Source organism: Puma concolor, chromosome F2 (assembly GCF_028749965.1).
Source record: "Puma concolor isolate L17-30 chromosome F2, mPumCon1.1.hap2, whole genome shotgun sequence".
NCBI classification, from domain to species: domain Eukaryota; kingdom Metazoa; phylum Chordata; class Mammalia; order Carnivora; family Felidae; genus Puma; species Puma concolor.
Window position 1 is genome coordinate 9,319,960 of NC_141684.1, and position 17,045 is coordinate 9,337,004.

Consider the following 17,045-nt stretch of genomic DNA (forward strand, 5'->3'; position numbering starts at 1 on the left):
TCCAAGAACAAATGCATGTCGATTTAACTGTGGCCCCTTCCCAGGGACTGAGAAGACAGGTATCACTAGGCACAAAGGGTTTCTGTGTACGTGACAAGAACCTAGGCAACGCCACTATCCATAGGTTAAGGATGCTATTCGCTCCACTCTGGAGGGGAAAAGAAAAAGATACAAGTTCAATATCCGGAATTTAACTACAACAGAGAGAAGATTAGAGCCATTCTTTTTTTTTTTTTTTTTTTTTTTTTTTTTAACACGAATGAAAGACATAGTTATCAATCTTGAAATACAGGCATTAGCAAGTTTACTCCACACATGGAATACAGGCACTATTATTATTTTTTTTTACTTTAATATGCAAATTTAAGCAAGTATCCCAATCACCTCTACGAAAGCTTTTCATTTCCCAGTAAGACCTCTGACAAAGTGAATGCAGAACGAGTGAAATACACAGGACCTTATGTTACGTCTGTTGGTCTTTGGCACATTTATCAAGTTGGAAAATGTCAGAAGGCAATAAAAATTTCGAATGACTGTTTTGCACATTCTTTTAATCGTCTTTACATCAAAATATAAGGCCACAAAAAGGCAAGCTGAAATTTCAGGATATGTGGAATAGTTTTAATAAAGAGTTTTACATACAGTACCTTACATATAGAACAGTGTGTTTGCAAATTTAAATAATATCTGAATGTACAGTGGCATGTATTCTTATCAAAGATAAATTCAAGTTTACTGTGTATCAGTTCTACAATGCATTTACACAGATCGCTAGAACTGATAAACAGAATGAGGCATAAAATATTCAAGTGTTATATCATCAAATAGCCTCCTCTTAACAGTCTTTTTCCCCCTTTTTAAAAAAGTTTCAAAACCTGTACATACATTTTTAATTTTTAAAAACAGTCTGTTAAAAGGTAACATTTCATGTTAACCACCAACTCTTATAGTCTATAGTAATAAAACTAGATATGTGTAGATATAAATATGTGTAGACTATGTACATATGTACGTTGAGTGTTTGTTTCAAACAAGCACACGCGGACGCACACCTGCGCACAAAGCATGGTGGCACACGACTCACAAGGGCACTGGCAGACAGGAGGACCCGGGCCCGAACTCCAGCAAGAGCTAACTCAGCAACTTATAGTCGCCTTTGGTTTCAGAAATTTGTCCATTTGTGACCAAAGCTAAACATTTTGAGTGCGCGTGTATTTTTTAAAAATAAAATTCATCTTCAGAAATGAAGCGTTTCCAGTATTCCACTACCAGCAGTTAAAAAAATCCACAGCCACAAATTGTTTCGACATTTTTGTCACTCCTCATCCCAGCTGAGGTTATTTACAATTTTTATCTGAAGGCAAACACCAAGCATACTCAGGATCAAGCTGTACGCCGATGCCTGAATACCGCATTCAACTCTACAGAGTACGTGTGTCCCGTGTAGGACATCGGGTGTCTGATGGGCTGACGGCCTATGTAAGACGTTGGGAGTAGAACTCCCGGGGTATTTAACGTTCTCTCCCCAGCAGTGTCATCGTCATTTGGCACGCTGACCCTTCTGTGAGCCATTCTGTTTACAATGAGCTTACTGCCTGCAAAATAAATTCCAATTATTTGGCATTTGTTTTTAAATATGTGATCATAATGAAGCAAGAATTCCACAACTGTTTTCCTGGGAAGTGAGGCTTCCACTGTCAGTTTTCTGATTAAGGACATTCATCACCTAATAAACAGCTCATGATCCTATAGAAGTTTAAATACTCTAAACTGCGGTGCAGCCGGACGAACTGTGGAGAAGACAGTTCGTATAAGCAACCTTACGGAACTCTCCGGTATTTCCATTTCCTCTACAATTTTGCTGTAGGCCAAATTCTGCTTCGTTACATGGACCTCTCTACTAAAAATTACATAAACACACCATACTTCTTTCTACAGGTATCTCGAGCTTCATGTAAGCAACTATTCAAAACTCCCGCCAACTCGATTTCCTTGGCATAAGTTATATTCCACGTCATTGATCCCTGGCATAGATCACATTATCGTTTGTAGCTTGCTCATAAGCTTTTTTTTAACATCAGCTTCCTTGATAAAGCTGTTCTTCATTTTCCTTTCCAAGGTGCCATCCTATTGATGTCACAAATCAGTAAATGACCAAACAACACTAAGCTTTTTATAACTATCCACGTAGCAGTCATGTGGATAATAAAAACGATCGCCTGAAGAGACCCACGTTCTTTTCATTCGGCTTTCACTGCTGTCATACGGAGCAAAGAGTCGCTATCTGCTGCACTTTGCCCATGTCGATTAGGAGCTGTTTGATATGGCGTTTAAGTTGGGGCAGTCTCGCAAGAGGATCCGGTGGCTCCAACTCCCCTGTGAAATCAAGCCAGCTTTCCAGAACTAAAGGAGAGAAGAGAACAAGCAGATTGAAATGGCAACTGGGAGGAGCCACAAAATGGTGTAACTGGGAGGCTGGGGGAGGGTGGAGACAGAGACGACGTCCCCTCCTCTAGAAGGGCCAACAGACTCACGCCTGTCCAAGGGTATAGCATCCGTTCCACCTATCCCACAAGAGCTCTAGTGCTTCTTGGTGATTTTGTTGTTATTTTAGATAGTTCTTTCCTTTCTAGGTATAAACTAATTTCATTTTGAACATCTCCTTCTACTCTCTTCTGAACAGGAAATAACAGTTCCCTGTGCCTGCTGAAGCTTTCTATTATTTTAGATTTAAATCCTCTCCACTCCATTTTCAATGAAATTTAGCTACTCTCACCATTGTTTTTCTTAAATCAGGAAGTTCTTAACAAAGGAAAGGAGGTGGCAATTTCTCAGTGGCCCTTTCAGTCCCACTATTTTATCATTACTTTTAAAAATGTGCAAGCACATTAGAAGTCTAGGCAGAATACAATTAGTTATTCTACACTTTTTATTAATAATAAGGGACAGTGTCAAGTTGCACATTGTTTTCCCTTCAGAAATCTACTCAAAACATTAAAGTAACAAAAAGCTAGCTTAAACCCAATGGAAGATGCTTTTGAAATGGGTTTCCATTTACTCTTTTCTCAGGGAAAAACAAAGCAGTAGGAGTTCTAATTTAGTGTGGGGTGAAATTTAAAAATGGGAATATAGGGGCGCCTGGGTGGCGCAGTCGGTTAAGCGTCCGACTTCAGCCAGGTCACGATCTCGCGGTCCGTGAGTTCGAGCCCCGCGTCAGGCTCTGGGCTGGTGGCTCAGAGCCTGGAGCCTGTTTCCGATTCTGTGTCTCCCTCTCTCTCTGCTCCTCCCCCGTTCATGCTCTGTCTCTCTCTGTCCCAAAAATAAATAAAAACGTTGAAAAAAAAATTAAAAAAAAAAAAAAATAAAAATGGGAATATAATCCATGTATGACATTAGGAAAAGAACCAAAACACTGGATTAGGAATTAGGTAATCTTACCCTATTTTCTCAACTTTCCTGTCTATACCCTCAGGCTCCTGTGTGATAAAAACAAAACTATAAAAGAAAACCATTTGAAAATGTGTCTGCACACTTAAGGTTTACCTATCCAGCTTGCAGGAGTTTCCTGTTGTTAATTTTACTGACCTACTGACCAAAGTGATAGCAAAGATACAAAGGATTTTCCCCCATATTTTAAATATGCTTAAGGTCCGTAAACTAACTTCCAAAAAAAAAAAAAAAAAAAAATCACAGTTCAATGAAACTAATAAATATTCCATATGTGCTTTATACTGCATCCAGCAAATGGGCAGTATTTAATAAATATCCAACTTTAGCTTTTATTTGTTTTTATTTTTTAAATTTTAATTAAAAAAATTTTTTTAAATTTTTTAAATTTACATCCAACTTAGCATATAGCGCAACACTGATTTCAGGAGGAGATTCCTTAATGCCCCTTCTCCATTTAGCCCATCCCCCCTCCCACAACCCCTCCCGTAACCCTCAGTCTGTTCTCCATATTTAAGAGTCTCTTATGTTTTGTCCCCCTCCCTGTTTTTATCTTATTTTTGCTTCCCTTCCCTTATGTTCATCTATTCTGTGTCTTAAAGTCCAATAAACACCCAACTTAAAAACAACCAAGATAATATCCAGTCATACTGTCTTCAGCCTAAAACACCCCGAATGCCATCTGTGTTAAACGAGATGTAAATGATCAAGACGCTCCATCAGGACAGACAGGATCTACAGTTCCCACCCCGTAATTCACATAACACTTCACATAATGTCTCTGTAACAACAACGGACACTTTACATACTAGAGTCACTGTATTTTAGTTCTTTCTTAAAATTACCATCGACTTCTTTTTCTATTAGGTCCATCCTGCTGGCAACTTCTTTCTGGACATTCTCTATGTGTGTAAGGAGATTGAGCTGCCACTGAAGATGTGCGTGTCCTGAGTCGTCAGTGCTCTTTTTATCATTATAAATAAATACCGTATTCCTTTCAGCTGGATTCTTCTCCAAAGAACCATTGGGAAAAAAAAACAGAATGGGGCGAAATATAATGTCATAATGGGAAAGACAGCATGAAACACCTCATTACCACAATGATCAGTGAAATCCAACCTGACTCACAGAACAGTCTTAAAGGAAGTGCTAGCATATAATTACATTTTATCTGCTGGTCCTTAGAAGAGCAAAAATGCCTTCCATGTCTCTCCACGATGCCTCGCACAGGGCCACACAGGGTGGAAGTCATTCAATAAAACATGCTAAAGAAATGAAGTCGCTAATGATACTCTGTAACTAAAAAGCCCAGCTAATTTTAGACTGACCCCTTCTTCGATTAATCCAAACTAAGGACATAAGCGGAGTGAAGGCAGAAAGCAATGACGGAAAAATCATGAAAACTGGCAAAGGCCAGTTTAAAGTCAAATTAACTGCAGGCTGTAATTAACTGCTGCAATTAAATCAATGAGGCAAGAGAAAGTTAAGAATCTTTTAAAAACTTAAAAAAAGTGTAAACTGCTTAACACATACACAGAAAATCTGAACCGAGACTCACCAGGAAGAATTCATTTCATAAAAGGGATATGCATTTCACAAAATAATTTGCCACAAATATCAGGAAATGTAAGCTTCCCAAATTTATTTACCGTGATTTCTTGATGAAATAGGCCAGAAAAATAAAGGATTATTTTAGTGGCATTACTAGCTGAAAATCAATGAAAAATGAGGAAACGGCATCACTAAGACAATCCCTGTGACTAGGAAAGAAGTTTATAAATACTCAGTGTACAAAGAGCTATAAAAACCCACTGTATCGCCTAATGGAATTGATACGCAGACACAAATGTGCTATGGTTTTAAAAAGGTTAGAGCACCATCTTTTATCTGAAACACACAAAAAGAGCAGACAAATTATATTAACATATACACACACACACACATTCTCACACACAGACATCTTCATTTGGAAAAAACTGTGGCTCATGGTTTTCGGAGGCATCTAAGTGCATTTATAAAACTGAGACTTTGGTGAGGGCAAAAGTTGACTGCATCTACAATTCTGAACTAGGGGATAATTAAATGTTCAAATGGCCAGTGTTTTCTTATAGAGATGCAAAAGATGTTTTCACCCTAACCAGGCACCCGTGAACTTGGAAATATAAGCATAATTTTACTGGGAATTCAGTTGTCTGATTTTAGAAAATTTTCCTACATTCTATCCTATCTTCCAAGCCAAAACAAATGAGATAGTTCTACCTTGTCAGGCATCCCATCTTCTTTCACTGAATACTGTGAACGGTTTTTATCTTTCCTGCGGAATTCTTGTTCTTCTTCAAAACTGCTAACATCGTCGTCGTCTGAGCTCCCAGGGTCTGCGAGAGATTTGCAGTCTTGACCAAAATTTTGTGGCTTTTGGTAGCTGTGCTCACTTGTTATGTAAGTTCCTTCCATTTTTAGGGGCACACGAGGTGGTTCTTTATGGTTCTGAACATGGTATTTCTTCTCCTCAACACTCCCTGTGTCTTGTGCTGTCATTTTTTTCTCTACCCCCGCAATTCCTTGATCTTGGTCTTTTCGCTTTCCAGGACAAGCCCAGAGATGGAGGTCGGGATGATGTTTATTCCTTACAACAAAGTTGGAGAAAGAGCAGTTCAGGAAAAGACAAGTTTCAGAATGTAAGATGATACAGGTAACCCTTCATTGTCCGTGCCCGTTTCACACCAAGTGTGCACGCTCAGGCAGACTGACGTTTCACACCAAGTGTGCGCACTCAGGCAGACTGACGTTTCACACCAAGTGTGCGCGCTCCGGCAGACTGACGTTTCACACCAAGTGTGCGCGCTCAGGCAGACTGACGTTTCACACCAAGTGTGCGCACTCAGGCAGACTGACGTTTCACACCAAGTGTGTGCGCTCAGGCAGACTGACCCCACTTCCCCAATGAAAACCTAGACTCCCACCCAGGGAACCGGGTTAGGAAGAGGGCAGGGACTCTAGACAAAAGCAGATGTACGCTTTAGGTTAACCTGCCCCAGAACTTAAGCCAAAGTTGGAATTCTCACGATTTTACAGAAATAATACTGAGGTAGAAGAAAAGCAATGGTGAATGTAATTCTGTGGACAGTTCACAGCAATACTTCATATACGTGCACTTCTTTTTCTGACTTTTCACTGGATTTTTTAAAATCGTATGGCATGAAAAACTTTTATGTGAGTCCATTTTAACAGCTTCCTTCGATCAAAAAGTGATACTTGCTCCTGATAAAACATTCAGGCAATAAATGTGTACAAAGGAAAAACCTCCCTGAGTGGCAATCATAAAAAAACTGAGGCATAACCTTTCAGACATTTTCTATACATATAAAATTATATTTTACCTATATATTTTTTTAACTATAGGTCTGACAAAGAATTTCTACTTTTGGTTTAATTACTCTTTTTAAAGGGGTAAGCATACACTTTCTCTTTTTACACGCATGGGGCTCTCAATTTGCCTTCTTCGCATATGACCCATGTGGGAGCTTGCCACATCAGGACACAGACGTTTCCCTTAACTCTAGTAGCTGAACAGTATCAATGTGCCACAGTCTGGGCTCACCAGCCAATCCCCCACCTACCGACGTGCGTGCGTGTTGGTGTGATCGCTGCACACAAGTGGGGACTTTCAGTCAGATATGGAGCAGCTAGATAATGGGTACACGTTTTAAATTGGGAAGTAACTGCCCAAGTGGCCTCCAAAGAGGTTGTACTAATTACACCCTCACCAACAGTCTACAATGACGTCCTTTTATCTACCCCCATCCTCACTAAACATGTGAGCATGTGACACTGCACAGCTAATTCATCATTAAAATCCTTCATTGAGTACACAGGAATTCTTTCATCAGAGGTGGTAAGAAAGGAGGATATTCAAGAGGCATAAACCTTTCAGAAGGCTCAATAATGTTTGTGAATTATTTCCAGATTAGATAAATACCCAGGGGTCAAATTAGTTTTCTTCTAATACCCAAGTATTATTTCTGAAATTATAAATTTTAACTTTTGAACCCTTAATAATTTAGTAACAGAAAACACTAAAATTCTTACCCAGTAAGAGACATAGCAGAAAGCTGGTTTTATAGTCTAACGGTCCAGTGGGTCGAATCCTACTGTGCCACTGAGGATCCTAGACAAGTTACATAACCTCTGTCTTTGACTACCCACCTATCAAATGAGGTAGGATCTATTTTTCAGGCTTATTTTAAGGATTAAATAAAATCTCGTATGAAAGCACCGATTTCTGGCATGAAGTAGACTTTATTTTCAGACTTTCAATAAATAGCTAATGACAACAAATTCTATCATTAGAAATATTAACATAAAGAGAGGCCACAGACATGAGGCCAAATCGGTCCAGTTTAAACCCTTATCGAAAGAATGAATGCATTGAAATTCAAATTCCTATCAAGGACAACCAGGCTTTCATCTTTTAAGTTTACTTTTTTTTTTTTTTTCTTTTAAAGTAATCCCTCCACCCAACATGGGGCTCGAACTCACAACCCTGAGATCAAGAGTCGCATGCTCTTCGGGGGAACCTGGGTGGCTCAGTCGTTGAGTGTACAACTCTTGGTTTCAGCTTAGGTCATGATCTCACAGTTCGTGGGTTGGAGTCCCGCATCTGGCTCCGTGCTAACAGTGTGGAGCCTGCTTGGGATTCTCTCTCCCTTTCTTGCTCTCTCTCTCTCTGCCCCTTCCCCGGCTTGTGTGCACATGCAAATACACTGAACAAAGGAGAGTCAAGATGGTGGAGAAGTAGAGGAATTGGAATTTATCTCATCCCTCAAACACAGCAGTATTGAGGTCAGAACACTTGGAATTCCAGGAACCCAGGCTGCAGAGTGACAGAAACATCTTCCCAGGTGTCGGGAGACAGCTTGGCAGGACAGAGGTGGGTGTTTGAAAATTGGGAGAGATAAAACATGTGGCGTAGGCATGGAGAAAAGGGAACCCCTTTGATGGAGAAACAAAAGGAAGAGAAAGAGAGGCTGTGGAAGAGTGGGGTTGTGTTTGGACAAGAGAAAAACCTCTCTGGACCACAGACAGAATGAAAACTACAGCCTCAGGAATGAAGATCAGAGTTTTCAGGGTTGCATGACATGGTCCGGACCCGAGCCCACCGTGTGCGTGCCCCTGGAGGGAAAAGGAGCTGGCCCGGGGGTTCTGTAATGATCTGGGGGCACACTGGGAGAGAGCAGTACCCTCCCTTGAGTACTGTGGGAAGAGGGTATACAGGGTCAGGACAAAAGACCCCGCAGGCGCCAGCCAGAGGCCCATTGTCGACTAGGGGAGTGGCGCTATGGTTCTGGAGAACCAGGCCACGTAGAGTGGGATCCTTTAAGACATCAGGATTTTAATCTCAGCCAAGCGCCTGGGAGGCACGAGAGACTGTGGAGCGGGACAAACCGGCTACCCGTGCCTGCGCAGCCCTGAGAGGACAGCCTGAACAGTGTGGTTTGGGACACCCCGTAGAGGGAGGATAGACTGGGGTGTTGCCATTTTTCTCCCCATCACCAACAAGGTGGAGTTTCAGGAAACAGGACAGCGGCCCCGCAGTGGAGGGGGGACCTCACCCCTCTGTGCCCGGTAACTGCGTATCTACGAGAGACTGACACTGATTAAATCGGACAGACCCTCCTCCAGACCAGCACAGCCACCAGTCCCAGGCAGCGACACCCAACTGTCCTGCAGTTTTGCATTTTCTGATTTGATTTTTGGTCAATTCTTATTTTGAATGTGTGTGTGCGTGTGTGTGCGTGCGTGCGTGTGTGTGTGTGTGTTTTTCTTTATGTTTCTTTCTCTGTTCGGGTTGTCTGTTTAATCAGGCATTTTACTCTATTCTTTTTACACCTGTTCTGTAACTCCTTCTTTATTTTCCTCTCTCTCTCTGGATTAAGCCTTATAGTTTCTTTGATTCTCTGCCTGGTCTTTTTTTTCCACCTCTGTCATCTCTCTCTTTGTATGGGATAAGGCTTCTTCCAGCCCCTCCTCCACCTTTTTCCATTTTTTTCCAGGGTTACTTCAAGAAACAAATCAAAGCACAGCTGGTGGAAGGTCCAAACCACCACTACGAGTAGGGAAACAACGCAAACAGAGTCACAACAACAGGGAGCATGCAAGACATTCCAAAAACACCTCCTGAAGGGCCAGGCCCTGGACAGTATATGACCCCTTTTTAATATAGTAGTGCTCGCAGGTATAGGACATATAACAAGCTATTAAAACACATAAAAGAAAACTAGCCAAAATGACAAAACAGAAGAATTCTCCTCAAAAGAAATTCCAGGAAGAAATGACAACCAGAGAACCGCTCAAAACAGATATAAAAAAATGTATCTGAACATGGATTTAGAACAATAGTCATTAAGACTAATAGCTGGGCTTGCAAAAAGCATAGAAGACAGAAGAGAATCTCTAGCTGCGGAGATCAAGGACCTAAGAAAGACTCACAACGAATTAAGAAACGCTATAAATGAGATGCAAAATAAACTAGATGTAGTGACAACAAGGATGGAAGAAGCAGAGGGCAGAATAGAAGATAAAAATATGGAAAATGATGAAACTGAGAGAAGGAGGGACAGAAATGACTAGACCACAAGGGGAGAATTAGAGACCTAAATGATTCAATGAAACATAATAAACCTCATAATAAGGTTTATCTGAACAAGCTATAGCTGAGAACTTCCCTAATCTGGGGAAGGAAGCAGACATCCAAGCCCAGGAGGCACAAGAGAACTGCCTTCAAAATCAACAAAAACATGTCAACACCATGACATATCATAGCGAAACCGCCAAAATACAAAGACAAAAATTCTGAAAGTGGCTAGGGACAAACGGGACTTAATCCATAAGGGCAGACACATAAGGGTAGTAGCAGACCGGTCCATGGAAACGTGGCAGGCCAGAAGGGAGTGGCAGGAAATATTCAATGTGCTGAATAGGACAAATATGCAGCCAAAAATCCTTTATCCAGCAAGGCTGTCATTGAGGATAGGAGAGATAAAGGCTTTCCCAAACAAAAACTGAAGGAGTTCATCACCACTAAACCAGCACTGCAGGAGATCCTACGGGGGAACTCTGTGAGTGGAAAGCAGCAAAGACTACAAAGGACCACAGACATCACCACAAGCACAAAACCTACAGATAACACGACACTAAATCCGTATCTTTCAATAGTCACTCTGAAAGTAAATGGACTAAATGCCCCAATCAGAAGACCCAGGGTATCAGAATAGATAAAAAACCAAGATCCATCTATATGCTGTCTACAAGAGACCCATTTTAGACCTGAGGACACAGGCAGATTGAAAGTGAGGGGATGGAGAACCACCTATCATGCTACTGGAAGTCCAAAGAAAGCTGGAGTAGCCATACTTATGTCAGACAAATTAGATTTTAAGCCAAAGACTAACAGGAGATGAAGAAGGACATTATATCATAATGAAGGGGTCTATCCATCAAGAAGACCCAACAATTATAAACAATTGTAAATAAATATATGAAGCACTCAAATATATAAAACAATTAATTACAAACAACAGCTAACTTATTGATAATAATACTGTAATTGTAGGTGACTTTAATACTCCATTTATAACAATGGACAGATCATACAGACAGAAAATCAATAAGGAAACAACGGCCTTGAACGATATACTGGACCAGATTGTCTTAACAGATATATTTAGAACTTTTCATCCAAAAGCAGCAGAATACACATTCTTCTCAAGTGCACATGAAACATGTTCTAAAACAGATCACGTAACAGCCTAGGTCACAAAACAGCCCTCAACAAATATAAAAGGATTGAGATCATACCATGCATATTTTCAGATCACAACGCAACGAAACTTGCAACCAACCACAAGAAAAATGCATGGAGATTAAAGAACATCCTACTAAAGAATGAATGGTCAACTGGGAAATTGAAAAAAAAATTAAAAATATATGGAAGCAAATGAAAATGAAAACATGACAGTCCAAACCCTTTGGGATGCAGCAAAGGCAGTCCTAGGAGGAAAATACATTGCAAACCAGGCCTATCTCAAAAAGCAAGAAAGATCCCAAACGCAGAACCTAACCTCACACCGAAAGGAACTAGAAACAGAGCAGCAAAGAAAGCCCAAAGCCAGCAGAAGAAGAGAAATAATAAAGATTAGAACAGAAATAAACAAAACAGAATCCAAAAAAAAAAAAAAAAAAAATAGAACAGATCCATGAATCTAAGAGCTGGTTTTTTGAAAGAATAAACAAAATCGATAAACCCCTAGCCAGACTTCTAAGAAGAAAGAGAACCCAAATAGATAGAATCACGAATGAAAAGAGGAGAGATCACAACGAACACCACAAGAATACAAACAATTATGAGAGAATACTATGAAAAATTGTATGCCCACAAACTGGACAATCTGGAAGACATGGACAAATTCCTAGATACCCACACACTACCAAAACTCAAGTGGGAAGAAATAGGAAATTTGAACAGACCCCATAACCAGTGAAGAAATTGAAACGGTTATCAAAAATCTCCCAACGAATAAGAGCCCTGGCCCAAATGGCTTCCAAGGGGAATTCTACCAGACATTTAAAGCAGAGTTCATACCTATTCTTCTCAAGCTGTTCCAGAAAAATAGACACGGAAGGAAAGCTCCCAGACTCATTCTATGAAGCCAACATTATCTTGATTCCCAAACCAGACAAAAATCCCAGTAAAAAGGAGAATTACAGGCCAATATCCCTGATGAACATGGATGCAAAAATTCTCAATAAGATACTAGTAAATCAAATTCAACAGTATAGTAAAAGAATTATTCACCATGATCAAGTAGGGTTCATTCTTGATCTGCAGGGCTGACTTAATATTCACAAATCAATGTGATACATCGCATTAATAGAAGAAAGGATAAGAATCATATGATCCTGTCAATAGATGCAGAAAAAGCATTTGACAAAATACAGCATCCTGTCTTAATAAAAACCCTCAAGAAAGTTGAGACAGAAGGAACATACCTTAACATCATAAAAGACATATATGAAAGGCCCACAGCTAATATCATCCTCAATGGGGAAAAACTGAGAGCTTTCCCCCCTGAGATCAGGAACACGACACGGATTTCCACTCTCACCACAGTGTTGGAAGTCCTAGCCTCAGCATCAAATAACAAAGTGAAATAAAGGCATAGAAATTGGCAAAGAAGAAGTCAAACTTTCACTTTTCACAGACAACATGATACTCTACATGGAAAACCCAAAAGACTCCACCAAAAATCTGCTACAACTGATACATGAATTCAGCAAAGTTGCAGGATATTAAGTCAATGTATAGAAATCAGCTGCATTTCTATACACAATAAAGCAACAGAAAGAGATATCAAGGAATCAATCCCCCTTACAATTGTACCAAGAACCATAAAATACCTAAAAATAAACCTAACCAAAGAGGTAAAAGATCTGTATGCTGAAAACAATAGAAAGCTTATGAAAGAAACTGAAGAAGACAAAGAAATGGAAAAACATTCCATGCTCAGGGACTGGAAGAATAAATACTGTAAAAATGTCAATACTACCCAAAGCAATCTACACATTCAGTACAATCCCTCTCAAAATAACACCAGAATTCTTCAGAGAGCTAGAACAAACAGTCCTAAAATTTGTATGGAACCAGAAAAGATCCCGAATAGCCCAAGTAATATTGAAAAAGAAAACCAAAGCTGGAGGCATCACAATCCCAGACGTTAGCCTCTACTACAAGGCTGTAATCATCAAGACAGTATGGTATTGGCACAAATACCATACACCGTAGACCCATGGTAGACCCATAAATCAGTGAAATAGAGAACCCAGAAATGGACCCACACATGTATGGCCAACTAACCTTCGACAAAGCAGGAAACAGTATCCAATGGAATAAAGACAGTCTCTTTAGCAAATGGTGCTGGGAGAACTGGACAGCAACATGCAGAAGAATGAATCTGGACCACTTTCTTACACCATACACAAAAATAAACTCAAAATGGATAAAAGACCTAAATGTAAGACAGGAAACCATCAAAACCCTAGAGGAGAAAACAAGCAACAACCTCTTTAACCTCAGCCACAGCAACTTCTTACTTGACACATCTCTGAAGGCAAGAGAAATAAAAGCAAAAATGAACTACTGGGACCTGATCAAGATAAAAATCTTCTGCACAGCAAAGTAAACAATCAACAAAGCTAAAAGGCAACTGACAGAATGGGAGAAGATATTCGCAAATGACATATCAAAAATCTATAAAGAACTTACCAAACTCAACACCCGAAAAACAATCCAGTGAAGAAATGGACAGAAGACATGAATAATCACTTTTCCAAGGAACACATCCACATGGCCAACAGACACATGAAAAGAGGCTCAACATCACTCATCATCAGGAAAATACAAATCAAAACCACACTGAGATACTACCTCACACCGGTCAGTGGCTAAAATTAACGACTCAGGAAACAACAGATGCTGGCGAGGATGTGGAGAAAGGGGAATCCTCATGCACTGTTACTGGAAAACAGTATGGAGGTTTCTCAAAAAATTAAACATAGAACTATCCTACAACCCAGCAATTGCACTAGTAGGTATTCATCCAAAAGATACAAAAATGCTGATTTGTAGGAGCACATGTACCCCAACGTTTATAGCAGCACTATCAACAACAGCCAAATTATGGGAAGAGCTCAAATGTCCATCAACTGATGGATGGATAAAGAAGATGTGATACACACACACACACACACACACATACACACACACACACACACACACACACACAGGACTACTACTCAGCAATGAGAAAGAATGAAATCTTGCCATTTTCAACAATATGGATGGAAATGGAGGGTATTATGCTAAGTGAAATAAGTCAGAAAAAGACAGCACGTTTTCACGCATATGTGAAAATTGAGAAACTTAACATGGGGGAAGGGAAGGAAAAATAAGTTATAAACAGAGAGGGAGGCAAACGATAAGAGGCTCTTAAATGCAGAGAACAAACTGAGGGTTGATGGGGGGGAGACTGTGGGGGGCAAGGAAAATAGGAGATGGGCACTGAGGAGGACACCTGTTGGGATGAGCACTGGATGTTGTACGTAAGTGATGATTCACAGGAATCTACTCCTGAAGCCAAAACTACACTGTATGTTAGCTAACTTGACAATAAATTATTTAAAAAAAAACCAAAAAACAAAAAACCTGAGACAAGGAAAAAAAAAAGAAATAATAAAATGAAATGAAATACTTCAGCAAAGGACAAAAATAGATGAATCTGTGGCAAGATACGATTATTGTTGAACTTAAGTTATGAGTATATGGAGGTTCACTGCACTATTGTGTGTGTGTGTACATTTTCATAATCATAAAAAAGTTAAATGCAGATTACCTAGTAACATTAAATATAAGTAGCAATAAAAATAAATAAAAGAAAAAAGAAAACGAGTCATGTGCTCTTATAACTGAGCCTGCCAGGTGCCCCTACAACTGGGCTTTTAAACAAAAGCTTTATTAGTTTAATAAGTTCATTCCTCCCTTGAGTTTTAGCATTTGCATGGCCTTTTTATAAAGAAATCCACATTCGGATTCATGACCTACAACAGAAGCAAATCACATTCAAGGAACAATCACTGAGGACTTAGCTCCACACTAAGTACCAGGATGAAATGAGGCCCAAGCCCCCCCTTAAAGGAACTCCTGTTTAGTAAGAGGAGACAAACATGGGGAACAAAGTGCACCGAAGCGCACGCCGACACCAGGGTGCAGGCAGCTTGCCAAGAGGGTGTGATCAGCCCTGGCCGGGCAGGTATCGTGAAAAGGCATCTGCCAGAAAGATGGCTGAAGGCTGTTCTGGGTGTGGGCGTGGAAGGGCCGTACCTATGGAACAGCAGGCTTCATCCAGGGATTATGGTCTGGTAGAGCTGCGATGTTTGGGGAAAACCACTGGGGGAGGAAAGACCTGGCAACAAAACTGAACGGTCCCAGGGAAGGACTCAGAGTGCGTGCCGGAGAGCTCAGACTTCGTCCGCTGGGCCCCGGGAAGGCACGGTGGGATACGAAGCTCAAAGACAAGCTCATATTCATCTTTTACTAAGCTCACAGTGGCAAGAGTAAGAAGGATGAACTCAAAGAGTGCGAGACCAGAGCCGCAGGGAACTCAGAAGTGTGACAATCATGCATGTGAACAGAACAGCCTGGGCGGGGAGTATGGAGAGACACGGGAACGCACGGAACCGTGTTAAGCAATCACAATGGCCAAGTGCCCTTGACGCACAAAGTTGGGGTGAAACCTGGACGGGGAGAGAAGAAGGGGAAAGGACAAGTTTCTGGTCCAGGCAAGTTGAGTCGAAATGAAGAAAATCTTGTGAAGAACCAGGGAATCATCCTGTTTCTATATAAAATATTTTTTTTAAAGAAGGACTCTAGCCAGGAATTAGGAAGAACTGAAAACAAGGACTTTGAGAACACCCTGTTGTTACTTAAGGAGGCTCAGGTTTGGGGGCTGTTTTAAGGGAAAATTGTCTGCGATGACTAAAACACCTTCGGTGCACAGCACGGGGATGGATTATATGACCTGTTCCCTCCAAAGTCAACCCTAACGTAATTAAAAACTATACTATTAAACCTACTTCATCTTGACACCATTCCTGAAGGAGGACATGAAATACAGGGTTCGCCAAGCACCTGCACTTACTTTTGTGCATGTGGCGAGCACACAGAACAGTGGGGCAGGGACTATCACTTGTTGAAACACTGATGCGGTATTTACTTTCAGCCATGTTTGTTTATTCCGGGACAACAGGCACAAGACAGCTATTCATCCAAAAAGTTATTCATCTTTCCTGTTTTTAAAGACAAAATGTATTCAGATATCTCTTCTGTCTTCCAAGCTGCTAATCTGAACCTTCCAGAGGCTGACGACTACTCTGGATTAGGATACATGCCGCCTGTGACCCCCAGCTCTCCTCACTTACTTCAGAATTCCAATCTTCAGCTGTAGCCCGTGCAGGACTTCCGTGACTCCACAGACATCAGCAAGCAGGTGGTGTGTGGAAACTATCTTTTTGGCATTGAGATGAGAATAATTTTCCTTCAAAAATGATAACCCGCACATTCTCCCGTTATCCAACCAATCCTTATCATAGCGGTATTTTGCGCTCCACCTCTGACCTGCAGATGAAGGGGACATTCAAATGACAAAGGATCCCACTTACTCAGATTCCCCTTCCACTGTCACCCCACTGACATCATTCAGAAAGCAAGGGGAGCTCTAGTACTAAGAGCAAATTCGAAAGAGCAAGACAGTGTTCTGAGGCGCTGGCGCTGTGATGCTCCCCCGCACTTTCAGATTTTCCGCCCGCTAAGAACACGGTCCGTTAGGGATGTGGTCAGGGGCTGAGGACACCTGCAAAGAACCCTGAGTGTACTGCCTCCCATTTTTTACATATCTGTCATCTGTCTTCTAGAAAGGTCGAGAGGGCTGGAGAGAAACTAGATGGGGTGCCTGTTTCTCACTCACATTTGTTTTGAACTGGATGAA

General features: G+C 40.8%; 1 protein-coding gene across 14 annotated transcripts in view; it reads right to left on the reverse strand.

Annotated features, from left to right (window-relative positions):
- Nucleotides 1-534: 534 nt before the first annotated feature.
- PHF20L1 (PHD finger protein 20 like 1) overlaps nucleotides 535-17,045 on the reverse strand; it is an 87,051-nt gene continuing 70,540 nt past the window's right edge. For 8 of the 14 annotated variants that reach the window (XM_086694949.1, XM_086694948.1, XM_086694942.1 and 5 more), the window contains 4 exons: nucleotides 16,480-16,675; nucleotides 5,707-6,073; nucleotides 4,257-4,455; nucleotides 535-2,403 (listed from right to left, as the gene is read on the reverse strand). In XM_086694949.1, the coding sequence (XP_086551075.1) occupies nucleotides 2,261-2,403; nucleotides 4,257-4,455; nucleotides 5,707-6,073; nucleotides 16,480-16,675 (905 nt within the window). In that variant the 3' untranslated portion in view covers nucleotides 535-2,260. The remainder of the gene's footprint in view (nucleotides 2,404-4,256; nucleotides 4,456-5,706; nucleotides 6,074-16,479; nucleotides 16,676-17,045) is intronic. The other 6 variants (XM_086694950.1, XM_086694952.1, XM_086694946.1 and 3 more) reach the window with 1 other exon arrangement.